General features: G+C 39.3%; 1 protein-coding gene across 3 annotated transcripts in view; it reads right to left on the minus strand.

The window, feature by feature from the left end:
- Positions 1-25,955, minus strand: part of ALDH1A2 (aldehyde dehydrogenase 1 family member A2) — a 56,193-nt gene that overhangs the window by 7,757 nt on the left and 22,481 nt on the right. For all 3 annotated transcript variants that reach the window (XM_061447062.1, XM_061447060.1, XM_061447061.1), the window contains exons 2-8: positions 22,270-22,374; positions 21,954-22,094; positions 20,220-20,349; positions 15,243-15,304; positions 12,377-12,505; positions 12,130-12,243; positions 2,728-2,830 (exon numbers count right to left, since the gene is read on the minus strand). In XM_061447062.1, coding sequence (XP_061303046.1) covers positions 2,728-2,830; positions 12,130-12,243; positions 12,377-12,505; positions 15,243-15,304; positions 20,220-20,349; positions 21,954-22,028 — 613 coding nt within the window. In that variant the 5' untranslated portion in view covers positions 22,029-22,094; positions 22,270-22,374. The remainder of the gene's footprint in view (positions 1-2,727; positions 2,831-12,129; positions 12,244-12,376; positions 12,506-15,242; positions 15,305-20,219; positions 20,350-21,953; positions 22,095-22,269; positions 22,375-25,955) is intronic.

The raw sequence follows: 25,955 nt of genomic DNA on the forward strand, positions 1-25,955 counted from the left end.
GTCATAAATTAAGGTGATTCATTTCATTTTGCATCATAATCCCTGTGAACATATGGAGATTTTAAACATGTCTGAAGCTGATGGTTTTGTCGTTTATTCCACCCAGGACACAGCTATACCGGATGGATATTAGGAATATTACAATTGTTTCAGAAACACTAGATTGCAAAGGACCACCTGGGACTTCAGACATTGTCTAGGTAAAAGAGGGTCCATAAGTAATACATTCCACATGCCATCTCATGATACAAGTCACAAAATATTGCTTTATATCCACTGCAAAAGTTAAATCAAGTTACACTAAGATAGTACTTTAGCAGTCTATAGAAATAGGGTATGCAAGAACTTCAGCAGTGTCTTATATGCCAGCAGCATGTAGTTTATCAAATAAAACTCATAGGAGACCTTAGGAAGTGGTTTTGTGCCCCACATTACAGAAGTCTGTCTGACTCAGGTGGGTAGAGGAGGGGGAAATTTGTGACTGCAAGTTTGCACTCGATTTAATACTGCATACGTGAGTATATCTCAAGTGGTTGAGAGAATTTAACTTTGATAATGGCAACACCTATCCTTCCCAAAAGGCCACATTATTTTTCTGCAAGACAGAAACAGCTTTTCAGCCTATGCAGACGACTGGGCAAGGCTTTAAAAATACAGTCAATTATAGAACAATCAACCCTTGATTTCTACTCTAACTTCCTTGGAGGTACAACTAACTCATCTACTATCCAAGCAAGAGAGGATCCAGTTGTATTTAGACATTCAGAGCTAAATTCTCCCACTGGGTGTAATAGCTGACTAGACAAGAATATTGAAGCCACCCTTAAACAGTGATATCCTACAGCACTGTAATACATGTTATCGGCTGTAGCACTTTGCAGCATTGCTTAAAGTACAATCTATAATGGAATAAACAAAGCAACAGTGCTTTCAACACATTCTAGACAAATCCATCTAACAGAAATGTCTTATTCTGCCCTCAGTGTGGGGAAAAAAATTATATGGTGTGTTCCCTGGACCATAATCATATCTTTCTATTCCAATTCAGTCCATGGAGATTGAAAACGCTAGTGGAGAGAACTGATTAACTGATGTTTCCTCTATTGTTACCTCAATTTTTCCACCACAAAGGGGCTCTAACCATTCTGGTTTTTGGGTGGACTAAACTTTCACCAGCTTTGTCATGCTTTCTGCTAACCTTTGGCAGTGTTCCTCAAACAGAACAAACAGCTCCTTTGGAATGGTGAGCAAATTGCCTGCTGTTCTTAAATAATTGGTGCTTTGAAGTCTGAATCTCAGGTCAGGTACTGGTGGTTGTAATTATGGAAAGACCAGAGAACTTTAGTATGACATACTGTAGAACAGACAGTCAGGAAGAAGACTGTACTCTGTTATTCCCCCATTGCCTGCAACTTCTCCCAAGGTTCTCAACCTTTTTTGGCAAATACAGCAAGTCACAGATAAAGTACAGCTCTGTATGGCAGGCAGGAGCTTAACACAGACCTCCCCCCAGCATATATTACTCTACTAGAAACGTTCAGATGATCCAGTCTGAATTAGTAGCTTAGGGACATTTGGGATGTGGTGAATTCTGGTGAGAGATGAGGATGAGTAACTGGGGTAGAAGGCTGTAACATCTGCATTTGGCTCCAGCTGACGAGAGCCTTTTTAGCTTATGAGCACAACTGGCTATAATTTAGATCCCCAAGCTGGTGAAGCATTTCTATGTAGAAAAGCTCCTGAAAAGTTCTCCAGCTTTCCCTAGTTTTCCAAATATCAGAAAGTTTGTAAGATGAATATAGGCTTGTGATAAACTCTCATAATTCGGGCTATTCAGAATCATTTGTCTATTCGCCTTCCCCTCTAAATTAAAAGATCAAATCCTTCTATGTCTATTTGTTTGGGTTACAAAGTTCTCAGAGAAGGCACTGAGTACAGTGTGCTTGCACACAACCTGAAACAAGAGCTCAGAGCAAGGTGTGAACTGTCCCCTTCATCTTAGTGGGGTGTTAATGTCAAAATCTGCTGATTATTTAGATATCAATATTTTGAGCTATTTCATTGCTGATCATTTAGGTAGAGACTTCTAGTTTGTGTTTTTATCTTGTCCTAAACAGCTGCCCTGTACCTTCTCAGGTGCCAAAAATCTCAGCTGCACAACATCATCCAGCTGCCAAAATCTTCAGTTCCCTGCTGACAGTGGCAATGAGGATATTTCAATACACAATTTTTCAATTGTGAAAATTTAAAACATGGTATAGTCTTCATTTATACCTACTATCAAAACACCTTAACAAAGGAATATTGCACTGACCAGATTAGTAATTCAAGGGTAAATTAAAGCCCTCCCTTTTAATAATGTTGTGAAGCCAAAAAAAAATCATAGCATTTCCAAATGTAAAGCACTTAAACCACCTTTCTGTGGAGCTGAGGATGACAGATGTGCATGGGACCATGACTGTGGATAATGCCATTTCTATATGTTTGGCTGTAACTTTTTTTCTGTTTTTTTGTTGTTTCTGAATCTGTGGATTCAAATATTGTCTTTTTATAAAAAATATCACCCCTCAGGCTGCTTCTGTAAGATTAAAAGTGCCATTAGAGACAGCTCTACTGGGCCAAGTCACTTCATATGAAAAATGTGCCCTAAAATAAATTAAAAAAGAAAAGAAAAAAAAAGCACAACACAAACATATTTGTAAGAAAAATATGGAAGTGCTGACTTACAATCAGCATCTGCAAAAATAATGTTTGGGCTTTTCCCACCCAGCTCCAGTGTAACTCTCTTCAAATTACTCTTTCCAGCTGCTTCTTGGATCAGCTTCCCAACCTGAAAGGAAATGGAGACACATTTTACAGGGAATGTAGTCATACAGTTCATTTTAACAGCCAATGTTGGCTATCATTGGAACAGAGCTTTAAATAAGCCAGCAGGTTCTTCAATCCAGATTCTCATCAGCAGTGGACAGTTTTCCAGGCTTTTTTGCTAGAAATCAGGAAGGGATGAGGCAGAGCACAGAGTACCCTTCACCCGGTTGTATCTATGCTGAAACAGCTTGGGGCTTGCTTTCAGGGTGCAGTAAGAAGGCTGAATTAAAAATCTGAACTTGGTGTAACTAGAACTGCTTCCATCCAAACTAGTGGCATGTTCACAAGCTTTTAGATACTATTATTAAGAGATTTAGTTATATAATTTTTTTAGTGGAAAAAAAATAGATCTGATATCTGAGCATGTACTAAGCATATTACTATTCATTAATAATAACTGCTATTATACTTCTTTATAGTTGCCCCACATGATCACTGCTTTTATAGTTTATTTCACCCTTTACTATTTATAGTTACTAAACTGCTAGCCAGTCTATGTAGGAGGGCATTTGTTCTCCTCTAAATACAGTTTACAGTGCCCAAACATTTAAGTAATTTGACCATGAAATCATGAGCCACAGTATGTCAAATTCTGATGAAATCATCAGCCTTTTCTGCAGGACTAAGAGCACATAGCAGAATATCAAGTAGGGCAAGAAGTTACAAAAGCACCATTCCAGACCTGACCCTCAGCTGCACCACAGATAATCTAAATATTGGTTGAGGAGGTCAAAAGCACCTCCAAAATGTCTTTGTAGATTGTGGGATCAGCTGGAGCAGCCACAGACTGCAGCTCTCACCAAGGAACATGAGGGTAGGTTCAATGGAGTAGCAATCTGACAGCTACATATTTGATGTTGTTTCCACATCAGTACAGATGGAGAGGCAGCTTGTGTTCCCTGGAAATTCTCACCTCCCTGGATCAATGAACCCAAAATCGATCAGATTTGTAGTGTTGCAGTGTAACTATGCCCATTTTACAGCCATGGAAGTAATCACAGGTAGATTTGGGCCCTACATGGTAAAACACAGTATTAAGTATCTATTGAATATTGAGAAGTTTGAGAGCTTTGATAAATGTGTTCTTTTAACTGGGACATGCTCTGTCATCATGCAGAGAGTTAGATGTAAGATGGGAGTGAATCCAGAGCTAGACTTTCCACATGGTACTCTGATCTCTCTAGCTGTTTCCTATTTGAGGGCAGGTGAGTGAAATTCCCTGCAGTAAGGGGTTAATGGATGAGAAGCTGAATTTCTTAAGAGAACTGAAGGCAATCTGCTGGAGAAAGTTAAGTCAGCACTGGAGTAATCAGAAAGCAAATGAAACAGAAACCAGGGCCCCCACAGAAAAAAAACAAAGCAAGAACCCCACAGGATAATGAAGGAATTGTCAACCGCTTCATGTACCTTTGTGATTAACTGTTTATCTGGTGATACCACAGTCAACTGTGACTGGTTATTTCTTACAAAAACCCGGTCTATAAATTTAAAATTAGTTTCTCTTCTTTACCCCTGTATCAGTGGAACAGAGTGTTGACATTATCATGAAATTCCTTGCATATCCCCTTAATTGGAGCTGATTTTATTGCTATGTTTGACTGACAGCCAGAAGTGAACAAGAAAAAGAAGGACTTTTTCTGCCCTCCACCCCCACCACATACACTGAGCATGTCATCTGGAAATTCCAATCTCTCAAACTGTGCTGAAAATGTACACTGGAAATCAGTGACAGTGCCATGTTTATAGCCAGTGCCAGCCAATACCATTCACACCCTCACTGCCTTGAACCTCCCTCTCTCAAAGAACAACTGCCAGTTATTCCCACTCAAAAAATTCACAAAGAGCAGAACAGACAAGGACGCCAAAGCAATATGTTGAGCTTGCATCTCTCTGCCTTCCATTCTACCACTTTAATGTCCGTGTAAGTAAAGATTTGGAAAGGATTCTGTACAAACTAGGGATTGACAAATACGCAAATCCAATTATTATGTATATGACAAATATGTATGTGGCAAATACTGGAGTCCAAAGGGCTTGGAGGCAGTAGTGCTAATTCAGAAAAATATGGTCCAGAGTATTGTTAATACAGGGAGGTGGTTGTCAAGTTCCCAAGTATAAACTTAACAGACAGCTTCACTCTGTCCTTCCCATTAGAAATTAGTGCATACATCAGGATGGCAGGGCTCATGCTGCTCAGCATTTTTTGTTCACTGTGTTCCTATTGCGCCCTATGCACTTACAGGTTGAGAAAAGGCTTAGGGAAGGCAGCGGGCACTGTGATTATTTAGTGACAAAGGCAGCCTTTTGTCTGACCCTCTCTTTCTGGAGAGAGACAGCATGAAAGGGATAAGTGATAGTGTTGCAATCTCTATGGTCTTTCAGGACATGCTTCCTGTGGTGTCTCTCAGCTGTATCTGCAAGCTCCCAATAGGCAGTACAGCCTTGGGAGGGAACGCTGGAAGAGAGGACTCCCCCACAGATAATGGAGCTGTGCGATTATCCAGCAGGAATGTTGGCAGAGAAAACCCTGACTCCCCATCCTTGTTTTGAATAAGCTTCAAGATTGATATCAGGACTATCCCTGGATAGCTTGTGAAGTACCATAACCTTGTAAGCTGCATGGAGGGTGAGGCAGATGTAATTTGGCCCACCTCAGAGAAAGCAATTTGTTATTCAGAACAACAACAGTAGATTTAAGAAGCATTCTGTGGTGCCTCTGTACAAAAAGGTGATTTGAAGAACAGTCCTGCAAGAGTCTGCTTCTGGACTGTAAAGTGTATGACATTAGGCACAAAGCATTTGATTGTACTTATTTATGCCTTCTGTGTTTGGAAGTTTAATGTATCTTTCAAGAGGCTTATGCAGTCACATTTTAAATACTTCGTGCAGAAATACAAAAAAGTCTGTTGCTTTTCATGTTCTTTTAATTTTCTTTGTTTTTAGACAGAAATCTGTGTTTCTAAATGGTACAGGTGGGTTTGCCTGTTACTATTAAAGCACTGGGAGTCTTGTGAGTCAAAAGCAAAACTCCAAGATTTGTGATACTTCCTCTACAGTTCTGTCAGAATGCCTGGCTTCTTCTCTGCTCTGAACCTCCTTTGGATCACAGATATGCATTAAATCATTAGGGAAGACCTGACTGTAGGGGAACAGCAGTCTAGCTGAACAGTAGGTCATTTATTTGCATGCTGCTACAGTCAAGACTGTGAAGGTAAGACAGCACAGAGAGATACGTAGATAAAAAGATTCCATGAAGAGTGCAAAAATTGACAGAGAAGACCTACATCTTCAGTTACTGCCCACCTTTGCTATACCTTTCTTTGGATACTGAAAGAACATCTGAAGAACAGTAAATGGTTTGGGTTACAAGAGATTAAGTTCTGGGGAGATCAGACAGGAATTTTCTGTGTTTTTTGGAGTTGCAGTTTTCCCTCTCCAGCTACCGAGGCACAGCGTGTCAGGGTTTTGGCAAAACTTTCAAACCCATGCTGCTGCTTGCTTAGCCTGCCTCATTTTTTTCTTGAATTCCAGATTGTATGCAATATCTTTCTGAGAAACTTCTTAGGGCCTTCACGGCATGTTCAAGGTGTGTCTCCAGCAAAGCCAAGTGAATTTTAAAATACTGACATGAAGAGCATCTTTATTTGACTGTGTAGTGCCCTGTGTGAGAAGCAGCCCTGAAAACAGCATAGTGAATGGTGCAGCACAAGTAAAAAGGCAATCCCAAACAGAAATTCCTAGAGAGAATCCTAAGTAATAAAGGGCTCCTTTGTTCTTTGGTTAAATCCTGGCCCCATGGAAATCCGTGGCTAAATGCTGTTAACTCTGACAGGGCTGATAAACACCACCCTATTAGTTTCAGTTTTAAGAAGGTGAATTCTTTTGACATGTAGATTTTACAGGCAAAGAGGCACGATATTTGTCTAAGGAGAGCTCCCTCAACTCTACCAAAAACACCAAGAAAGGGAAAAGGGAAACAACTACTTCTCATTCAGGAAGCACAAGCTGTTCAAGATGCAATCAAAAAGATTCAGCAGGAGTGAATGATAATGCAACTTCCCTAAACCGTCCTTCTATTGAGCAGGGCATGTGTGTAGCACTGGAAGCTGACAGGCATCTCAGAACAGGTAAAATCACCTTTAGGATTCTTGTTGCTGAAGTAAAAAATGCCAGGATGCAATTCTTTATGATACCCCAAACCAGCAAGAGATTTTGTGATGCAGGAGAGCTGACACAACTCATTGCTCATGCAGTAGGTAGACATTCTGTCTAAATCATGCATTGTGACATTCATCTTGCTTCGGAAATGAGAATCCTGCTGAGTAAATTAGAATCAGTGATAATACAGCTGTTAGCTACAAACATTTGTTTGGCATGAATCAATCTTGACTCTCCTGTAGTTTGCTTTGAAAGTCTCTCTAGTATCTCGTTGACTAATGATGAGATCATGGTTTGTTAATCTAAGTGCATAAAGAAAACATTCTGACAAGCAAAATGCAGACTCTTTTGCCAGGGGTTTATTGCAGTTGTTTATAGACCTTTTGTTTACACAGGCATCCAAACCAATTTGTTGGATATTTATTTGGGTTACTCTACAGAACTGCACGAACACAGACCTGACTCCTGTCTTTAGTCTGTCTGCATTTTAATGGGCTGTAGTTTGAACAAAGTGGAAACCGGCCACTTAGGATACATTTCTTGTTGGCCAGGGCTTCAAATATTTTGTGTGCTATCTATTATTCTCATCTTGAGAGTATTTAACAACTGGAGAGAGTTCTAAGCCACTTTGATTTGGAAGTAACACATTTGGTTTTGAACAGAAGTTACTAGAAATCATTAAACTTTTGCAATAAGGAAAATACATCTTTTAATGCAGCCACTGCTTTAAATGCACATATTTTAAAATGTATAACTTCTTGCTCTCCATAATCATCTCTAATCTTAAACCCAGAACATACTGCACCCAACTATTCCATGTGCACCAGGACCTTAAGGGTACACAGTTCCTGTTGAAATGGAGCGTATGTATACATACAAGGGCAGACAGCCCCCAGTCTGCTGGGGGCTGTATTTGCAAAGCCTGTAACTGAATTCACAGATCCAAGAGGATATAAAGGCAAATGAAGAGTAAAGCAGCTCCTGATGGCTGCCTTTCTCTGCTATTTGAAGGCCTTTCCCTTTTGCTGCTTTGAAAAAGTTCTTTCAGCAAATAAGAAAGTCATATACCAAACCTCCATGCATTTCTGTTGTGTCAGAATTGTCTCCTCATTGGCACTTGTCTTGGAAATAAATAAGCCCCACTCTTCATTTAACCTAGAAAGACAGAGTCTTGTATAACCTCTCCTGTACTTCTGAGCTCTGCAGCCCAACAGTAGACAATGGTTGAGTAAATGTATACCCAATGTCTAGGTAAGCCAGACATCCTGAGTTTGGATCTATTTGCAAGCTCAGAAAATACAAAATGACTGAGTTTTATTGTAATTAAATTGTTGCTAGTAATTTCTCAAAATAAGCTCAAACAGACAAGTATACGTGGAACAGTGAAGAAGCTGAGGCAGAGAGGGGCAGAGTAAAAGAGAAAGGCATGTACAACTGGGACAGTGTGGGAGATAGCTGAGCTTTACAGAACCACTCCTGAGGTCCTGATGAGTTTCACCTTACACCTTGGGACCAGAAAGATCAAGGAGAAATACAGTAAAATGTAAGGAGTTATTTAAATTGATTATGGGCTTCCAAGAGAAGGTAGGGAAGGGATAGGAGCAAGTGTTGACATGGTCAGATTGAGTGGAAGAAAGATTGGTTTTGGCAGTTTTAAGTTTCATCAGATTGTGGAAAATGAGGAAAAAATGTGTCAAGCCTGAGAGGAATTATCTCAGTTAAGGAGGATCATAGATTAGCCCTGGTTCACTGAAAACAACACAGTAAAAATAAACACTTTCCTTAAAATGCCTACACCAAACAAGCTGCTGAAGAGGATGAAGCAAAGCAAGCAGAAAAGCCAAGAAGTAGAAAAAGAAGCAGAAAAGCCAAGCTGCTAGAGTTTGAGGCGGCACTATATTTTTAGGCTTACTTTCCTACTCAGTATGATTTTCTTTCTTGCAGTGTGACAGTTGTCAAAGTGAAATGCATAGCCTGCTGGGTGTCTGCAGAACCCTTCATAGCGAGCTGTGGAGGGAAGAGTTTTGAGAGCCACGCACTAGGGGACTGAGAGAGGAGGTGATTCATGGGAGGGTGTTTCATAAGAAGCAGGCAGGCTAAGGGATGAAAGAGTTGGCAGACTGCTCTGTTAATGTGTGTGAGCTAACCCATAAAGGAAGGGTCAGAAGGAAAGAGAAGTGGAATCAAACAGTGATGGTACTACAGAAAAAAAGAGCTTTTCATGATTTTTCACGTATTATTTGTGGGGGAGTACTTAAAACACTTAAATTACTTGAATTACTTACTTGATTTTGATAGCACTAGAGAATCTAAGAAACAGAAAAGGAATGGAGAGTGCAAACTGGACCAGCATCATAAGTTAGAAGCCAGTATCATAAATTAGAAGTCATTTATGTGTTGTCATTGCATAGGCATGGGCTTGAGGCTTCACACTGGTCAGAAGTTTCAAGAGGTACGGGACTAATGCACAGATGACAAGGCCATCAGTTGCTATTAAACACAATTGTTCACATGCACATTCGGGCTCAGGAAATCTTTAAGCTGTCGATTACCAGAAGCTGTGAGGCTACAGCAAGGAAAGGATCACTCTACACATGCTCTCTTCTTCTACAAGCATCTGTTACTGGTCATGTTGCGAGATAAAGTGCTAGGCTGGATGGATCTTTGGTGTGGCTACGTCAGGCTTTATTGAGTTAAGGTCATGAACTTGGCCTTTTGGCTCACATTTCTGTGGACTGTGTTCTACAAATTTTGGAAATCATTAGCATTATTTTCTTTTTGTAGGAAGAGCAGCCTGTTTTCTGTCTTTGAAAGAACCCTTTTCTTTTAAAAAATAGCCGGGGTTTTGTGATATTTACAGGCAAATGGGGAGTCTTCATTAGCCATAAGCACATACTTAAAACTTTAAAAACTGTAAAGAAACTGTATTTTTTCCAAAAGAACCTCACAGTAAAAACTTGAGAAAAACCTGTTTCAGACGTCTAATCTTGAAGATCTTTGCTGTTGTCCTGATAGGTTTTATCATTAACTTGCTGAAGTTGAAACTACTAACTGCCTTAACTAACACCTGGATGAAACATGGGAATGGAAGTTAATAGTGTGGCATTTATGTATCTAATGGCTATCGGAAATGCACATCACTGGACATGCCTCAGACAAGACCAGAGACACAAAATATTTCAATTATTACTTCATTAAAAACTGAAATCTGTTTTGGAGAAGTCAGAGACTCAATAGTACAGCTCTTATCACAGCATTGTGTTTAAAATGTTACAATGTTGACTTGCTGTTACAAAAATTCAGTGTTACAGGAAATCAGAAACAATATGGAATAGTTTACACTAACTCTGCATTAAAACGTTCCATCTGTTCTTGCTTTAGGTTCTTAGAGAACTGCTTTTTCATCTCAGTAATGCTTTTCACTTCCTATTAGTAAGGCTTTTAAAGGTAGGCACTGAGTTAGTATAAAACCCACAGCTTTTGAGTTTAAACGCCTATTAAAACTAAAGCTGTCTGGAACTACAATAAAAATTTATTTTGGCTACAAAAGACAACTTTGAAACCTAACCCATCTGTATTTTCCTCCTCCAAACAGTGCAACATCCTGTATAATAGAATATTTATCTTAAACAGAGACCACATATCTTTATGAAAACAATTGTTTCAACTCAATTTATGGGGGGTAATCAGCTCATATTAAAGTTTTCTGTATTCCAGGATGCTAATATAAATTGGTTACAGGAGAAGTAATGACTAGAGTAATTCCATAGAATAATCTGAAATCTGATGTTGCCATTGACTTTGAATGGAACCTGTGTATATTATAATCTAAAACTGCCATAAAAAAAATCATGTATAGGCACATAGTAATTGCAGAACTGTACCTGTGCAAATCAGGCATACGACCGCAGCCACATTTTACTGGCAATTTAAGCTTGGGAATGGTGACTTTCAAACTTGATTACAGGCTAATTCCACCAGAATAATTTATTTGAAATAACTGAGCTGGTCTCTGCACTCCCTGGGCCTACCAGGAAGATGCCCACACCTATCTAATATGGCTGCTTGGTCTGTGAATTTATCAACTCAAATCAAAACCAAACTGACTCACTGTGAAGAGCAGTACCCCTGGGATACATAAAGCCTCCCACTGCCTCGAGTGGGAGTCAAACATACAAAAGTCAGACTGAATCCTTGGGGTTTAGCTCCCTCCGTACAATAGGCTGCCAAATTTTGAATTGAAAAGGGGCTGGGTTTAGCACTCTCTAAATATAACCAGCCCTGAAACTCCTACTGAGATTCCTTTCTGTCTGCCTTCAGACTATGAGATAAGGCCCCTTTTCCTGTGACTTCAGTCTGGAGTACCTCTGTCATCCCTGCCCCAACCCTGATAACAGCCAGCTTTGTGCGTATTTGAGAGCAAGACGTGATCAGAGTTTTGAGGGATTTGTTACTCTTTCTGTAGATTATAGCCTTCATCTGAAGACCAAACCTCCTCTGTAACATCTGCATCATAGACTCACAGTAAGATGTTTTGGCATCCAGGAGACAACTGACTTCCTTCATCTTCTAGACAGCTTGTTTCCAATATTTTGGGAACAGACACCTCGGACTATCTATCTCCTTTTCTCTGTGCACTCCTTCCTTTTTGGACTTCCTCCTCATCTTCAATATACTTGAATGCAGCATCAAAGTTGAAGTACATTTGTCCCAATCTTCCCCCTTCCTCTCCTTTTTTTCCAAGTACGCCAAGATACACAAATGACAGATGCTAAAGCAGCATTTATGTGTGCTGTGATATACACGGGATGTTCTGCCTACTTGCATGTGATTCGCATCCTCATAAGCCCACAGGAAATCCCAGCAATATTTTTCCAGGCGTATCTCCTGTGCTGAGGTGCCGAGCACAGCAGGGACTGGAGGAAAGGAGCCATTTCTGGTTTGGAAGTGCTGTGACACATAAGTTTAGCTGGGAAGGACAGACCACTGTTATTTAGATGTAGCTCTTCTATGCAGTGACAGCGAAAAATGTAGCACAACTTACTGCTGTCTCCCTAAGTATTTAGTCATGTTTTACAGTAACATATCTATAAATCCTCTTACCTCAGTGGATCCAGTAAAAGCAATTTTATCAATGCCAACATGAGATGCTATGGCTGCACCAGCAATCGGACCAAATCCTGGCAAAATATTGACAACTCCTGGTGGAAAGCCAGCCTGTCAAAATAGGAATGAATGAAGAGAAGCATGATTTACGAAAACTAACAAAACACATTAAACCAGGCATGTGCTGGTAGCTCCTTCCCCACAAGGAGAGACAGAGACATTATTCCTGTCAGTTTATTCTTACCTCCTTGATGAGGGCTCCCATATAGAGAGCACTGAGTGGTGTTTGTTCTGCTGGTTTAATAACTACTGTATTGCCACAGCACAGAGCTGGAGCAATCTTCCATGCAAACATCAGCAGGGGGAAGTTCCACTGTAGGAAAAAATAAAAGTTGATAGATGGAAAAATATTGCAGTGGTATTTTGTTTTCAAGATGTCAAGCTGCTACCTCACTCATTTCTCAGGCTGATCCTCAACAGCAATCTTTCCCAGCACAAAGCAAGGATTTTTCTTTTTTAATTGCTGCCATTAAAAAGTGACAATAGTGACCTCTTTGTTCTTTCTGTCCTGTTCAATAAAATACAGCCCCCAACTGCAGTCTTCGTAAAGAAATCCTGTTACCTGTTAATGGTTTTGGTCACAATTTTTTATTTCATTTACTGTTTTGCAATTGGTACTTTTGACTCCCCCATCACAAATACTTCTTGCTTCTGATACATTTGGAATTCTGATACATTTGGAACAAACATTCTGTTTGTTCATGCTGAAGCATTTTTGGATGTAGATTTTTCTATCCCTGAATACATCCCTAGATATAAAATTTATACTCAAAATGATATAACCCTTAATTGATGGGATTGCAGTAAAAACCCCAAATGTTAATGCTTGGGCAAAGCATTTCATGTTCTCCAAAATGTCTTACTGAGCAATTTATATGTAAGACTTTAATAGAACAGCAAAAACCAAGTTGCAAAACTGATATATCTTTGCTGATATAAATTTTTGTATCATCATTAATTTCAACTTCATGTTACTGCAGCACCAGATGTAGTGAATTACATCCTTCTGATGCACAAACAAGTTATGGATAAGAGTAACAAGCCTTTCTGTATCAAGGCCAGTTCCTAACAGGTCAAGTGGATAGCCCCCCTGGTTTCAGTGGAAATGCCAGAGTAATAAAATAACTGCTTTGCACAATCACTCTTATAAATGCATATAATAATCTCCTTTGGAAAGAAAAATAGAAAGTATCAGTCACAAAGAGTCAGCCACTGGCCAGAACTTGTTATTGCCTGATGCATATCAGCTGCCATGCTCATGGACATCTCTCTAGCCCCTGGCTAGCTTGGAAAAATACACAACTGTCTTTCCTTCACCAAACACCCAATTTTTTACTCCCTCGGTTGTTTATAAACTCTGGAGACAAAGTGATGTTTTAATTCCATCTCCAGTATATAAACCTGGGAGGGGAGCTATAGGGCCAACAGTGTGCTAACAGCCTGTGCTTCTAATTGTACTGCAAGGAGAGCTCTGATAGGTTTTATAGGGTGGTATATAGCCCTGTTTATGCTAAAAGCTGCCAAAGAGCGTATGTTTTGATGGAAGCTAGGATGTGAAAGAGGTTGAGGAGTTTAGTGTGAGGCTTGCTGTTTAAATTTTATTTTTGTAATAACATATTTGCTAGTGTAATGACTAAGTGCACGCAGCAGCCCAGGGGCTCTACTCTGTGACTGGTAGCTGCGGAGGCAGTATGTAGCAGATTATCAGCAGCATTGAAATAGATGTGTATGACAGCCATGTTGGAGTTTTGGAAGACAAACTTGGGGTAGGAATGACCAAGCATGGTAGACGGCTGGGTACCCTGAACAAAGGGTTTTGCAAATCTAAACTGAAGAAATCCTGCTTTTGGCATGATCTTCAGCCTGTGGCCAAGTTTCTTCAACAGATCTGTTAGTTAAGCTCAATGAGACAAGCCTAAGAGATGGCAAGCAAATCTGGGGTTAGATCTTTGGCTTGCCATTTTGCAAATGCTTATCCATGTGCTTGGCTGAAGAATGGATAGAGCTGTGGAATCCTTCAGTCGTAAGGACCACTTGTGAGTGCCTAAGTGCAGGATGGGTGTAGCCACAGACTCTCTGAGTCATTTGCATGTTTCTCTGAGTGCCAAACACAATAGCCACCCCCTAACAAAGACATGAAATAACAACAAATATAAATAGGGAAAAAGGGCTTAACGTTGTTAAAGTAATCTTTTCTGGCTGCTCCTCCGTTAATGGAATTGCTGCATGTTGCTGTTTAGTGGCTTTGTGGTTAACATGAACAAAACAAAAAAACACCAAGAGAAATTTCAGAGAATGTCCTGATTAGTTCCCCAGTGCTTTAGGAAGGAAAAAAGGCTTCCACACAGTATTTTAATAGCTATATGTGAGCCTCCCATTGAAACTTCTGCCAAAGCTGGTTAACTTGTTCTTCTGAAAAAGTTAGCCTCTCAGTGCAATTCCCATGCACTGTTCAGCAAGAGTATATTAAGAATGTGTACTGGGGTGTAGGGGGAGTATTAGATTTGATGAAATGCTGTGCTTTTCTCTCAGAACAAATAAAACAAACATTTCATGTCTTTTATTAGCTACGCAATGTTAATTGTAATGATCTGTCTCCTGGAGTTTCCTTTTCTCCTCCACTCTTGTAAAAGAAATAGGCAGGAAAGAATGGAATTAAAATGCATCACATTCTCCCAGGAATTGAGGAGCCTGTTAAATCACAGTAAAAACTAAATAAATAAAAAGACTACCACAGCAAAGCATCAATTTTCCATAAGTTGTGTGAACATCCATAACCACTGACAGCATATTAACACTGTGTTTTGCTTTGCTTGTTTTAATCATGAGAATTCTATGACTTGAGAACTTAACTCCTAATAACAGACCCTAAACCCTATTAGCATGTTCAAATAAGCATTTGCAGGGAGGCTGTTAAAGATATGTCAACAATATGAGCTCAGCTTTTTTCGTAATGGAAAACACACATAGCTGAGGACCATGTTTTATGTGTCTTTAAAGAGAGCTGGTTCAAATGAAAATAAATAGAAAGCGCTAGTAGAGATACTCACAGGGATGATCTGTCCACACACTCCGATGGGTTCGTGTCTTGTAAACGTAAAATAATCTCCATCTGAAACAGATGAGCATGGTTACTCTCAAGTGCAGTTTGACTTGGCAGAACAAAAAAAAAAATTAGAGGGGGAATAAAGCTCCAAGGATCAGCCTTTGATGGCAGTAAAAGAAATAAAGAAGTCATGGAAATGTTTTTTCATGAGCCAGCATGGGAAACCTAGGCTCAAGGATCAACCTAAGTGCTTTTTTGGTAGAACAAGGGAAGCAGGCATACTATCAGAAAGTAAGTAACCTGCTTTATCCTTTTTGGAAAGAGGACAAGTTGTACTGCACAGAAAAGGGCAGTAGCAATGAAGCCACTTACTGTCCTCTGCTGATTTCAGGGTGATAGAAGAGAAGGAAGTGTCACAAAGACAATTTTCGGAGAGGCATGACTGGAACACAGCAGTATACAAGTAGAGGTGGGATAATAAAGTAACGTACATCTTACTCATCTTGTATTGCAGAAACAGGCATTTTGAAGTAATTGAATGATACACTACACTCTCTAGGTGCGGAATGAAAATAGGAAGCCTGTGACTAATGTGTAATTGAGCATAATTTACTGTAGGAGACAACACGAAGCAGAATACAGGGGTCGTCATACAGCCACTCTCTTACAGCTGACTTGTAGATCAAGGCTGGTGTCAGAAATGGCCTCAAGCTAAACAGGCAGTCAGTTTAAGGTGACAGGGAAAAGTTGGATGCAGCTAGAAAACAAGACAACAGGAAATAAGACAAGTTTTTGCAAACCATTTGGACAAGGCAGAGGTGAATAAATAAATGAAGGGACCAAGTGAATGGAAACTTGGAAATTATGGGCTTTTCTCAATAAACTTTTGGCAAATACAAGAACAGGGACAAAGAATGAGCTTGACACCAAGGTACAGGAAAAGCAGACTGCATGTTCACAAACAGCAGGTGTGGGTGGTACGAGACTAGAGGGAATTACTCACTCAATGAACTCTCTCATCTGTTCATTATTTTTAAGACCCTGGTGAACGAAAATGGCAAAAAACCTCCAGGGGTGAGAGGTATCATTAGTTAAACTGAGGACCACACTAGATCTGCAGTCCTGAACTAAAGTATGGTTGAGCTTGGGGCAGCCTCAGTCAGGTCACAAAATAAACAGATCTTCAACTTCAATTTGATTAGAGATAACTTATTTTCATGTTTGCTTATTTACATACATCTAGTTTACAGTATTTGCTCAATAAAAACCTGAGCTAGAGCAGCTAATACATCAGCTGGGGGCCAGATACAGAAATACTATGAGAAAGGTAACAGTAGTCTTGCAACAGAGATGATGGATAGAACAGAGGGAATAAAGGAGGGAGAGAGAGAAAAGAGAGATTCACATCAGGGAAAGGAGAAGGAAAATAGTTGTAAGTCAGTTTGTTCTGCATTGACAAAATGTCATGGTACTGCTTTGATCTCTAGATACTTTAAAACTTCCCAGTGGAGATGACAATACTTGTTTCATGAATTGAGATGATCAGTTAGATTTTCTAAGTTATCCTTCACAGCTGCTAACAGTGGTTCACAGACCATAGGAAGACGACTCAGACCAGACAGAAGTAAAGTAGAAGTCAAAGTACAGAAAAGTATATACAGGCAGAACTAAGTGCTCAAGAGGCACATAGGGGAGTCAGCTAAAAATACCAAATTGTACTCAGTAGTACTGTGAGAGGTGGATTCTCAGCCAGAAGGATGGTGACAACATAACAGTAACACAGTTACGTTAGCACTGTCTGACTTTAGTTTGTCACTGCATAATCATTGCCACATGTCTGCATGCTTCATGACATAAAGTTATAGATAACCTGAACCTGCTTGCCAAGTCAGACAAGTGGTGGTTAATTCTACCAAGTGTAGGCAGAAAGTTCTTTCCACAGAGCAACACTTCCCATGCAGAGTTGCTTGCCCTGCTTTCTTCCACTAGACTCTAGACAGCTGCCCTTTTTTGACACCTACTTCCAAAGTTCACCATCCGCAGACTTATTGTTAAGATGGGATTTTGGCAGTTACTTTCTAACAATATCTTTGTGAACATATGCAACTTGAAGTTACTCAGAAGATTCAGATGACCCTGGGCAGGCCAAAGATGCATTTAAGAGCCTCCTTGTCCATAATATAAAATAAGCTGTTACCATGGCAAAATAACTCAAGGTTGATGAAGTGAATCACTTTTTCTGAATAGTTACCATAGAAAGCACCCTTACGCACAGAAATTAAATAGGAGACTTTCAAAACGTTCTAGAGTTTTAAGATTACTTTATACAAGTTATGCTAATGACACTTATTCTAAGATACTATCGATGATGATTGTTGCTCTTATCCTTCTACTAGCTGGCAGACAGAACATTGCCTGAGAGGGATCTGACAGTCTGATCCCACACCCAATCTAAAAATGTGTCTTAAGAGTGTTTTTTGATTCTAATATTCTCAGCTGATGTAAACTGGCATTCTTCAGTCCTCGCTGATATTAACAGAGCCAGATCAATTTGCAGCTGCTCAGCACCTGGCCCAAAGATTTTTATTTTTTAATCAGAAAGAAAGCCCTGTTTATCCAGGGATCTCACTCTGGGACAAGCAATACCTTCCACAGATGTGTCTGGTCAGATTTCCATCAGGAGTCTCTGTCACAGATATTTTATTTGCATAACAGTCATAATACAGTCACATGCCTCATGTACCAGAACACAGCAAAAAAGTGGGTGGGGAAGCTTGTTTTAAAGATACGTATTTGCTTGCATTCAGTTTATTAGTTTTAACAGTTTTTAGTCTAGCCTCATTCTGTTTTAATTGAAATCATCAAGGCTTTGTGCATGGGAGCAAGCAAAGGGCAGTCTGAAGGCTTCAGCAGCTTTGGGACCAAAAGGAATGTGACTGTAAAACACACTGTTCTTCTTCTACTTGTCTATGACTTGCCTGTTTTTATTTTAGAGGAAAAGGAAGCCTCAACAAAAACAGATGAAATATTGGAAGGTTTCAGATTTAGTAGCACACTGGACAGAAAGAGGTGATTTAAATCAGATTTTTAGTTTGATTTTGTTGTCTTGTTTGGTTTCTTTTGATGAGCTGATGGTAAATGAATGTAAAGAGCCCCATTGTTTAACACCCACCTTGCTTTAAAATAGCTTTATGAGAATGACAAATTTATGGCATGAAACTAGAAGCATACAGAGAAGCACTAAACCAGGAGAAAGAACTGATACCTTGAAAATCTGCGACTGGACTAGGATTCTACACTACTGATAGCTGGATTTGTTAGCACTGAAGCTTGAATTTGGGAAAGCGTGCTGAAAATGTGTCTTCCTCTCCCCCGTGTAGCCTATTTCACTAAAAAAATAAGGGGGTTCATCTGATACACTACTTGAAGACAAAAATAAGCAGAAAATACTTATTCTCCTTAACCTGGCAATGCATTTTGGTGACTGACCTAAATTCTGTGTACCTGCAGGGCTAATGAGTGAGGAGAAGGCATTCACTGACCAGGGAGAAAGAGATTAGGGAACAGGAAATTTGCTGTATATATTAACTTATGGGGTGCTCTGCATTTCTGCAAGTTAAATGGGAAGTGCAAGCAGCAAAACCAGGATTTCTGTATCTCAGCCAAAATAACTGTGGAAATCTTCAGGAGTCCTTACAAGAGAGTCTACACCTGAAAAATTGTCATTTCTTTGGTGAAAATCTCCCAGTGATGATAAACATCATCATGACACACTATAGTTTTAATAACTGAGACACCATGATGAGTAATGCTGCAGTAAGAGTTACAGGATCTGTTTTCTTCCTGAAAATTCTGGGGCCATATTTTTAATTTACCTGATTTTCTAACTTTGACAGTTTTGTGCTTTGCTGCACAGAGGCAAAGCTAGTGGACTGCAAATACGCTAGCTAGTGGGCTGTTACATGATGAAATTGTATGGAAATAGATGGGCAACAGCAAAGTTCATTTACTTGCTGGTCTCCCTCAGTAAAGTGTAATAAACATGCATGTGCAGTGAACAGGATGCACCACAAAGGCAGAAAGAATCCATAGAATAAATGTTAATTTCCCTTACCGCTTTCCCAAAGATTTATTTTATGCAGGTAAAAGATGAGCACATTTATCCTAAAGACTGCACCTGCATAAAATCATTCTTTGATGTGCCATTTTGCATAATTACAGCACTTGGTACATCTAGTCCAGACTGCAAATGAATATGTTCACAACAGAAATGCAGCCTGTATTTGTAAAACAGCTGGGAGGGAGGGGCAGGACAAAGAGACTTGTTAAATAAAAGTAATTGTGAGGATTTTTTCTTATCTCTTTAACAAAAAAAAAAAAATAAGAGCAGAATAACAAATTTCCTAGCACTTATGAACATTTGTCTCACACATACAACATAAAATATATCCCACTGAATAACTGGAAGAAGCAAATAAGACAAAATATATCTGATAAGTACGCAGAGTTCTCTATAGTAATGTTACAAACTCAAACTATAAATGAATTTGTATCCAGTGTTAGTCCCAAGTAAAAGGATTTGTATAGGCAGTAAGAATACATATATAAAATATATATATATATATAAGCATACCATTCTTCAACGTACAGCTAATGCTATTTTCATGTGTTCCAAGGTATCTGTCAGGTTATACTGCATCCATTTTTATAAGTGTAACAATATTTAAATGTAGCTATTGAGATAGTTTCTTCTCAGATGGACACACACAAAAGAAAAAAACACTCTTTGGGATGTGCATGTAGGGCACAATAGCAGGTCATTGAGTCCAGCCTTTGCTGACTTTTAAATATTTGATTCAGCAACAAACTACACACTTTAAGACCAAAACAAGGTTCCCTTCCACCTTTCAAGAAGCTGTAATTCTAAGTCATTTGGCCATGAGAACATCTAGGTGCATACCTGTGCTTTAATTTCCCTTACCTACAGGAATGGTCATTCCATGGATTTTGTCTGCCCAACCAGCGTAATACCTCAGGGTTTTTATGACTCCCTGAAGATCTACATAGAAAGCTTGCAAGAAAGGTTTGCCACTGTTCAGTGATTCCATAGTCTAGAGGACAAGAAAAAGTTAAGAGATATAAGCACAGTAGTATTTCTAGAATATTGTACTTAAGTATTCAGCATCTTAACAGTTCTTCAATCATAACAAAGATTTTAATGAAGACCCACCAGTTATATTTTGGCATAGTCTTCACTCAGAAGGTTCAGAACAATGATATGATCCCTTTTGTTGGTGCTTTTTGCAAACAAACATGAAAAGAAAACAACCCAAACCCATTTTCCATAAAAAAGTAAATCTGTTTTTTTCTGGAGTACTCTGGAATGACTGTGATTTTAAGAACATGTGCGTGTGTGTTTATGTGTGTGTGTGTCCGTCTTGTGGGTTTGTGTGTGTATCCATATACATGTACGTGTGCTTGTGTGTATTTTGGACCTAACAGCCACTGTGTTTGGTCCAGATATATAATTGCTAGATTGCTTTAATCAGGAGCCAAGATAAAAATGCCTGTCAAACTCAGTTCTGTTATGTTAATGATAACAGCTGAGAAGGGGCTCCTTGTAACCCTATATGAATGATCTGAATCCATAAAGAGAAGAATGGACATATCCCTCTTTATATAATTGATGTGAATATAAAATTTTCTCTATATGGCTGCCAAGACTCCTGCTGAGGTCTGAGATATCTATACTGTACAGCCAGTTTATTTATTGCCATCAAATAAACAAACCCTCCTCTAGGGAAGCTCATAAATTAACAAGCTAATGTCCTTATTTTTAAGTTAATATACCTATTTTTGAAAGTATCTTATAAGCGATCCTCTTAGGGGTTCCTAATATCATTTAGCAAAAATAATCCAATAAAATATCCTAAGATGTTGAGTAGCTTAACTCATTCTCAATTGCTGTCTAATAGAAATCATTAAGAACGGGTAAAGTACACCCATGTGTAACACACCAACCGTCAAATGAGTTTCTATAGAGAAGAATGGAAGCCTAATTCTGCACTGACTTATATCCCCGAGAGCAATTAATAGCATTGCCTGCAGTGCAATTCAGTAAAGAACTTGGCTCTAGAAATAAAAATCGAATGACAGGCAGAGTAAACTTGATTTGCTGTGCACTTCCTTCTGCCTGTGGTGATTTTACAGTATATGCTGGTGGTAAGATGATTTAAGTGTTGACAAAGCTGGAATTAAGATGTTCACCAGCTTAGTTCAAAGCACTTGACATGCGGAAAACAACATTAACAATGCCACTGTTTAGACGGCTTCGTATGTGAGTGAAATAGTGCGGTATTGCTGTTACCAGTTGACTGTCAGTAAGTGTTTCACCTGCCATTTCATTAATGCCTGCACAGATCACTTAGCCTTCCATTTTTTATCTCAGAGATGTTACAAGCAGGCGTGACAGGTACCCACATGTGTGCACACCCATTTGTTTGTCTGATGTCCAATTTAAAGCTCATTTTAGTCAACTGTAGGATTCTTGTTGACTTTTATGAGCTTTGCATCAGGTCTTAAGTAGACAGCCATCTTAGCCATCAAGCTGAGTGTAGTTTTCAAATACAAGTCACATTAATACATTTATGAACTAGTTGCTCTCAGAAGATAAAACTGACAGGTGACTGGGCTGTTGTTTTTCATGTGCACTTACAGCAAGAACTGCCCTGTCTCTTTCAACCAAGTCTGCTAGCTTATCCAAAAGATGGCCTCTTTCTGATGCATCCATTCTCCTCCAGACTGAACCGAGAGAAAAAGCAAGGCGAGCTGCCCTCACTGCTTTGTCTGTATCAACCTGTTAAGAAGAAAAAAAACAAAGGCATTGAGGTAAGAAACAGTAAAAGGCTCACAAAATTTGCTTGATCACATGATGGGTTTTGGAATCGTGATTAATACTGTCCAACAGTGCTATTCTGGACCTGTTGCTTTGATCCATTTATACATGTCTGCCCATTCACGGGATTCATTACCTTGTCAGCTTCCTGGATCTCACAGATCTGCTCTCCTGTGGCTGGATTATATACCGGGAATATTCTCCCACTCTCAGAATTTTGCCACTCATTATTGATGAAAATCTAGAAAAGGAAGAAAAGCCATCAGCTCTCCTGCATGCACAAACAGAAGTGTTTAACAACTCCTGGGGAAAAAAATGCAGATTCTAACACAAGAGTTGAAACTTATTTATGCCTGTGAAAATTACAGTGTTCAAGAGTTCAGGCTAAAGGTGATTTTTTTTTTTTGTATTCTGTGGCAGTATCACTATAGAAGAAACATCAAACTCTAATTAACATGGTTGCCATTCAAATTTGCTTCAAAAACTCTAACATACAAACTCAAAATAGAACTACCTATATCAGAGAAACAGCCTTGAAACTGCTGGAGACAAGACAAGGATTTGGAGTAATCACTCAGCTCAGTAAGTAAACATTTGGTCACTGATACAACCCAGTCAAGACTGAATAATCTCAAACATCACAGTTCCTCAATACACAGTCAGTTGATTATGGCTACAGTGATGGCTTGCAGCACAGAATTAACTTGTTTATCTGCTTGGAACAATGGAAATTGTTAAATTCACTCTCTGTTGTCATGGGCAAGCTAAACTTGAATTTTAATGGTGCTGACAAGAGCTGTCTTAAGAGAGGTAATGAGTTTATTTAAAGTAGATTTTTTTACTGGTAGCTGCATATGTGCCAGCTATTTTCTTCTGAATGACTTTCAGGAACAGGATGCAATTATTTATTAGCAAACATGAAAAAGGTCACCCCAGGAAATGGCTGAGTGAAAGGTTTTCCAGGTATTCAGGCTTTTTCTGTCCTTGAAATCTTTCTAAGAACTAAAGTGTTCAAAAAGTCCAGGCACCATACAGATTCCTTGGAGTTGAGGTATCAATATTCTTTCATTGTATTCCATGAAATACACCCTTAAATGTGTAAGGGGAGGTTCTGGCCTCATTGAAATGCATGGGAATTTTACCACTGACTTCACTGGAGGCAGGAGTGAATTTCTATCCATATCTTTCTATCTATCCCTAGATAGAAAGAATGTTCACCACCCTGTTTTGCATGAGGGATTACATTGTATTTACAGAGACAGGAACCTTTTTCTGGCTAAAGCAAAGCAAAGTCCCATGCCCCATACAGATCCTGTGAGTGTGGATGAGTTGAAAGCAAAGGGAAACCCTTTGAAAGATTCAGGAGACTCAGTTCCAGTCAGAGATACTCAGGTTATAGAAACTGACCTATCTTTTTAGATCATGGCTAAGGAACAAATTAAATATTGGTCCAATTTCCCCACAAAACTACCATCAATGCTGGGACAAAAAACTGTCCCATTGATCAGGCAGACTAAACATCACATGCTGGGTATTTAAGGAAAGAGGATCACCAAAGCTTTAACATACCTGCAAGGAAAGAAGGAAACAAGTAGACAGCTAGTCATGATGAAGAGAAACTGAACTGGGAACCCCCCCAACTAATGGAGCAAAAAAAGCAGCCAAGAGAAAATACAGTCAGAAAGCTCAAGATGAACAGTTGCAACACCAAAGGGTATGAAGTGACGGTAAAAGAAAAGACCATGGTGAGGACACTTTAAAATGCCTCTGTATTTTAAAGAAAGCAAAGAAATTGCACACAATTTGCATATGAAGGCAAAGATGGGTCTATAGATTTTTCTGTTATCAGACATGGGCTTGCTCAACCTACTCTCCAAGCCAAATAGAAGTCATGTAGCTGTGTTCTTCTCAGTAGGGCTTATTAGCTCAGGCTGAGTGCCACACTAACTGCAGTGATACAGCTTCTGGTTCAGAGCTGACTCATGTCCGGCTGTCAGGACATGGGCAGAAGGAACCTGTGCCTGCCTAGAAAAGAGCCTGGCAATGTAACGGTTGTGCACAGAGCCAACAATTACATGTGCTTTTACTTGTATGGTTGTTTCTGTTGTATTTCCTCATCTTTCCTGTGCCTCTAGCCTCAGCCACTTTGCTGTGTGCCCTTCCATCCATTCAGAGTCTGTCCTTTCTTTACCCCTGCTCCTCTCCTTTTGTTTTGGTTTTCAGAGGTAGCTGCACCCAGGACCTTCCACACCATTACCCATCTATCACTTTCTTTGTACACTGCATTTATCTTGAACCTGTTCATGTTCTTGGACGGTAAGGTCCGTGGGTGGTATCTTCCTGCTCAGTGATTATACTGCTCTGCAAACCAAAGTACTGGTCCCCATCAGGACATTCTGGAACTAACCCAGCCAGAGTAAAATAAAGAAAGAATCACCAGTGTGATTTCTAGTGACTAATACCATAAGCCAAAATCCTCTAGTGTATCATTGTCACTTTTTAAACTGTAAGTGAAACCAGGAAACTCTGAGATCTTTGACCTCTGTGGAAGGATTTTAGTGTCATGCTTTTGGTGAAGTTAACTCCAGGCCCAGAGCATGCGTGGGTGTGCTGAGGGAGGAAAAGGGAGAAAAGCTTCAGAAGCAGATGGCCAGAGGGGATGTAAGGATGTTTGTTTTAGGTTACAGTATGTACATAAAGACATAGGTTCCTTGTGTGATCTGTCTTGAAAGAATAAACCAGGTTTATATATAAGAATATAATAAGAAATTGAGAAGTGGTAGCAACTGCAATTGAGTACTCTTCCCTTATAGAAGTGGTCTGTTCTTTTTAAAAAAGATTTTAAAATGTTAACTACATTCTGCTGGGATGAACACCTATCATCAGGCTTGCTAATACACAGGATGTGTTTGTTCTAAAAATACATTTGACCATAGGACTAAAATAATGCCTCGGAATTACAAAGAGTGTTGCAATTCAAGTTGACTGGAACTACAAAGTGTATTATTTTATCAAACACTGCATTTATCCCCCAGATCTAGAAAAAGAACAGTAACAGGTATTTCAGATAGGACATGGGAAGAATCTATTTGGCATAAAGCTAGAGTTGAAGGCAAGAAAAATTGCTACTGTTAATGGTTAATGTTAGTTTCTTCCTGTTCCACTTTCTATAAACAAGGTATTGCCTATACAAGCTCATTACTGTAAACTGAGCACATTTAAATTGGCAGTAAAATCAGAGTATTTACTCCAGTGCACAAATAAAGTACCTAGTCCCATGTTTTGGAACGGTTTCAAGTCTTGAAATCCAGCAGCTGGCGGCTTTACAAGCAAAACCTTACACTTAAATAATTCACTTTTGAAAGTTTTAGGTGTTCTGTGTCAGGTAGTACCATTCAGCAGATATTCCTACCACCAAGACGCAGATTCTTTTGCAATAAATTTGCATTCACAGGGGCTTTTATAACTCTTCCAGCACTACTGACTCCAATGGCTGTTGATTAAATGTATATAACCTGTACATTTAATCTGACTTTCATTATGGCCACTTCGTAAATATGCCATGGAATGGACAAGTGATGACACATTGCAAGAACAAGGAATCCCTGCAAAGCCTCAAATTGGGTTTTTTTCTGCCTTATTTATAGTGACCATGGTAAAGGCTACCTCTAAATCAGGGAGAATATTTGACAGCAAATCTTCCTATCTATGGATTATATATAACCCAACCTAAACAACACATGAAAAAGGGGTAACCCTATTAAAAAAGAAGGGCTTGCTTCCATGTAAATCATGCTACAAATTGGACAACACCCAGTGAGT

The sequence above is a fragment of the Pezoporus flaviventris genome, unplaced genomic scaffold (assembly GCF_033815535.1).
Source record: "Pezoporus flaviventris isolate CSIRO_AGI_PZ_B2104156 unplaced genomic scaffold, CSIRO_AGI_Pfla_v1 ptg000006l, whole genome shotgun sequence".
Classification (NCBI taxonomy): Eukaryota; Metazoa; Chordata; class Aves; order Psittaciformes; family Psittacidae; genus Pezoporus; species Pezoporus flaviventris.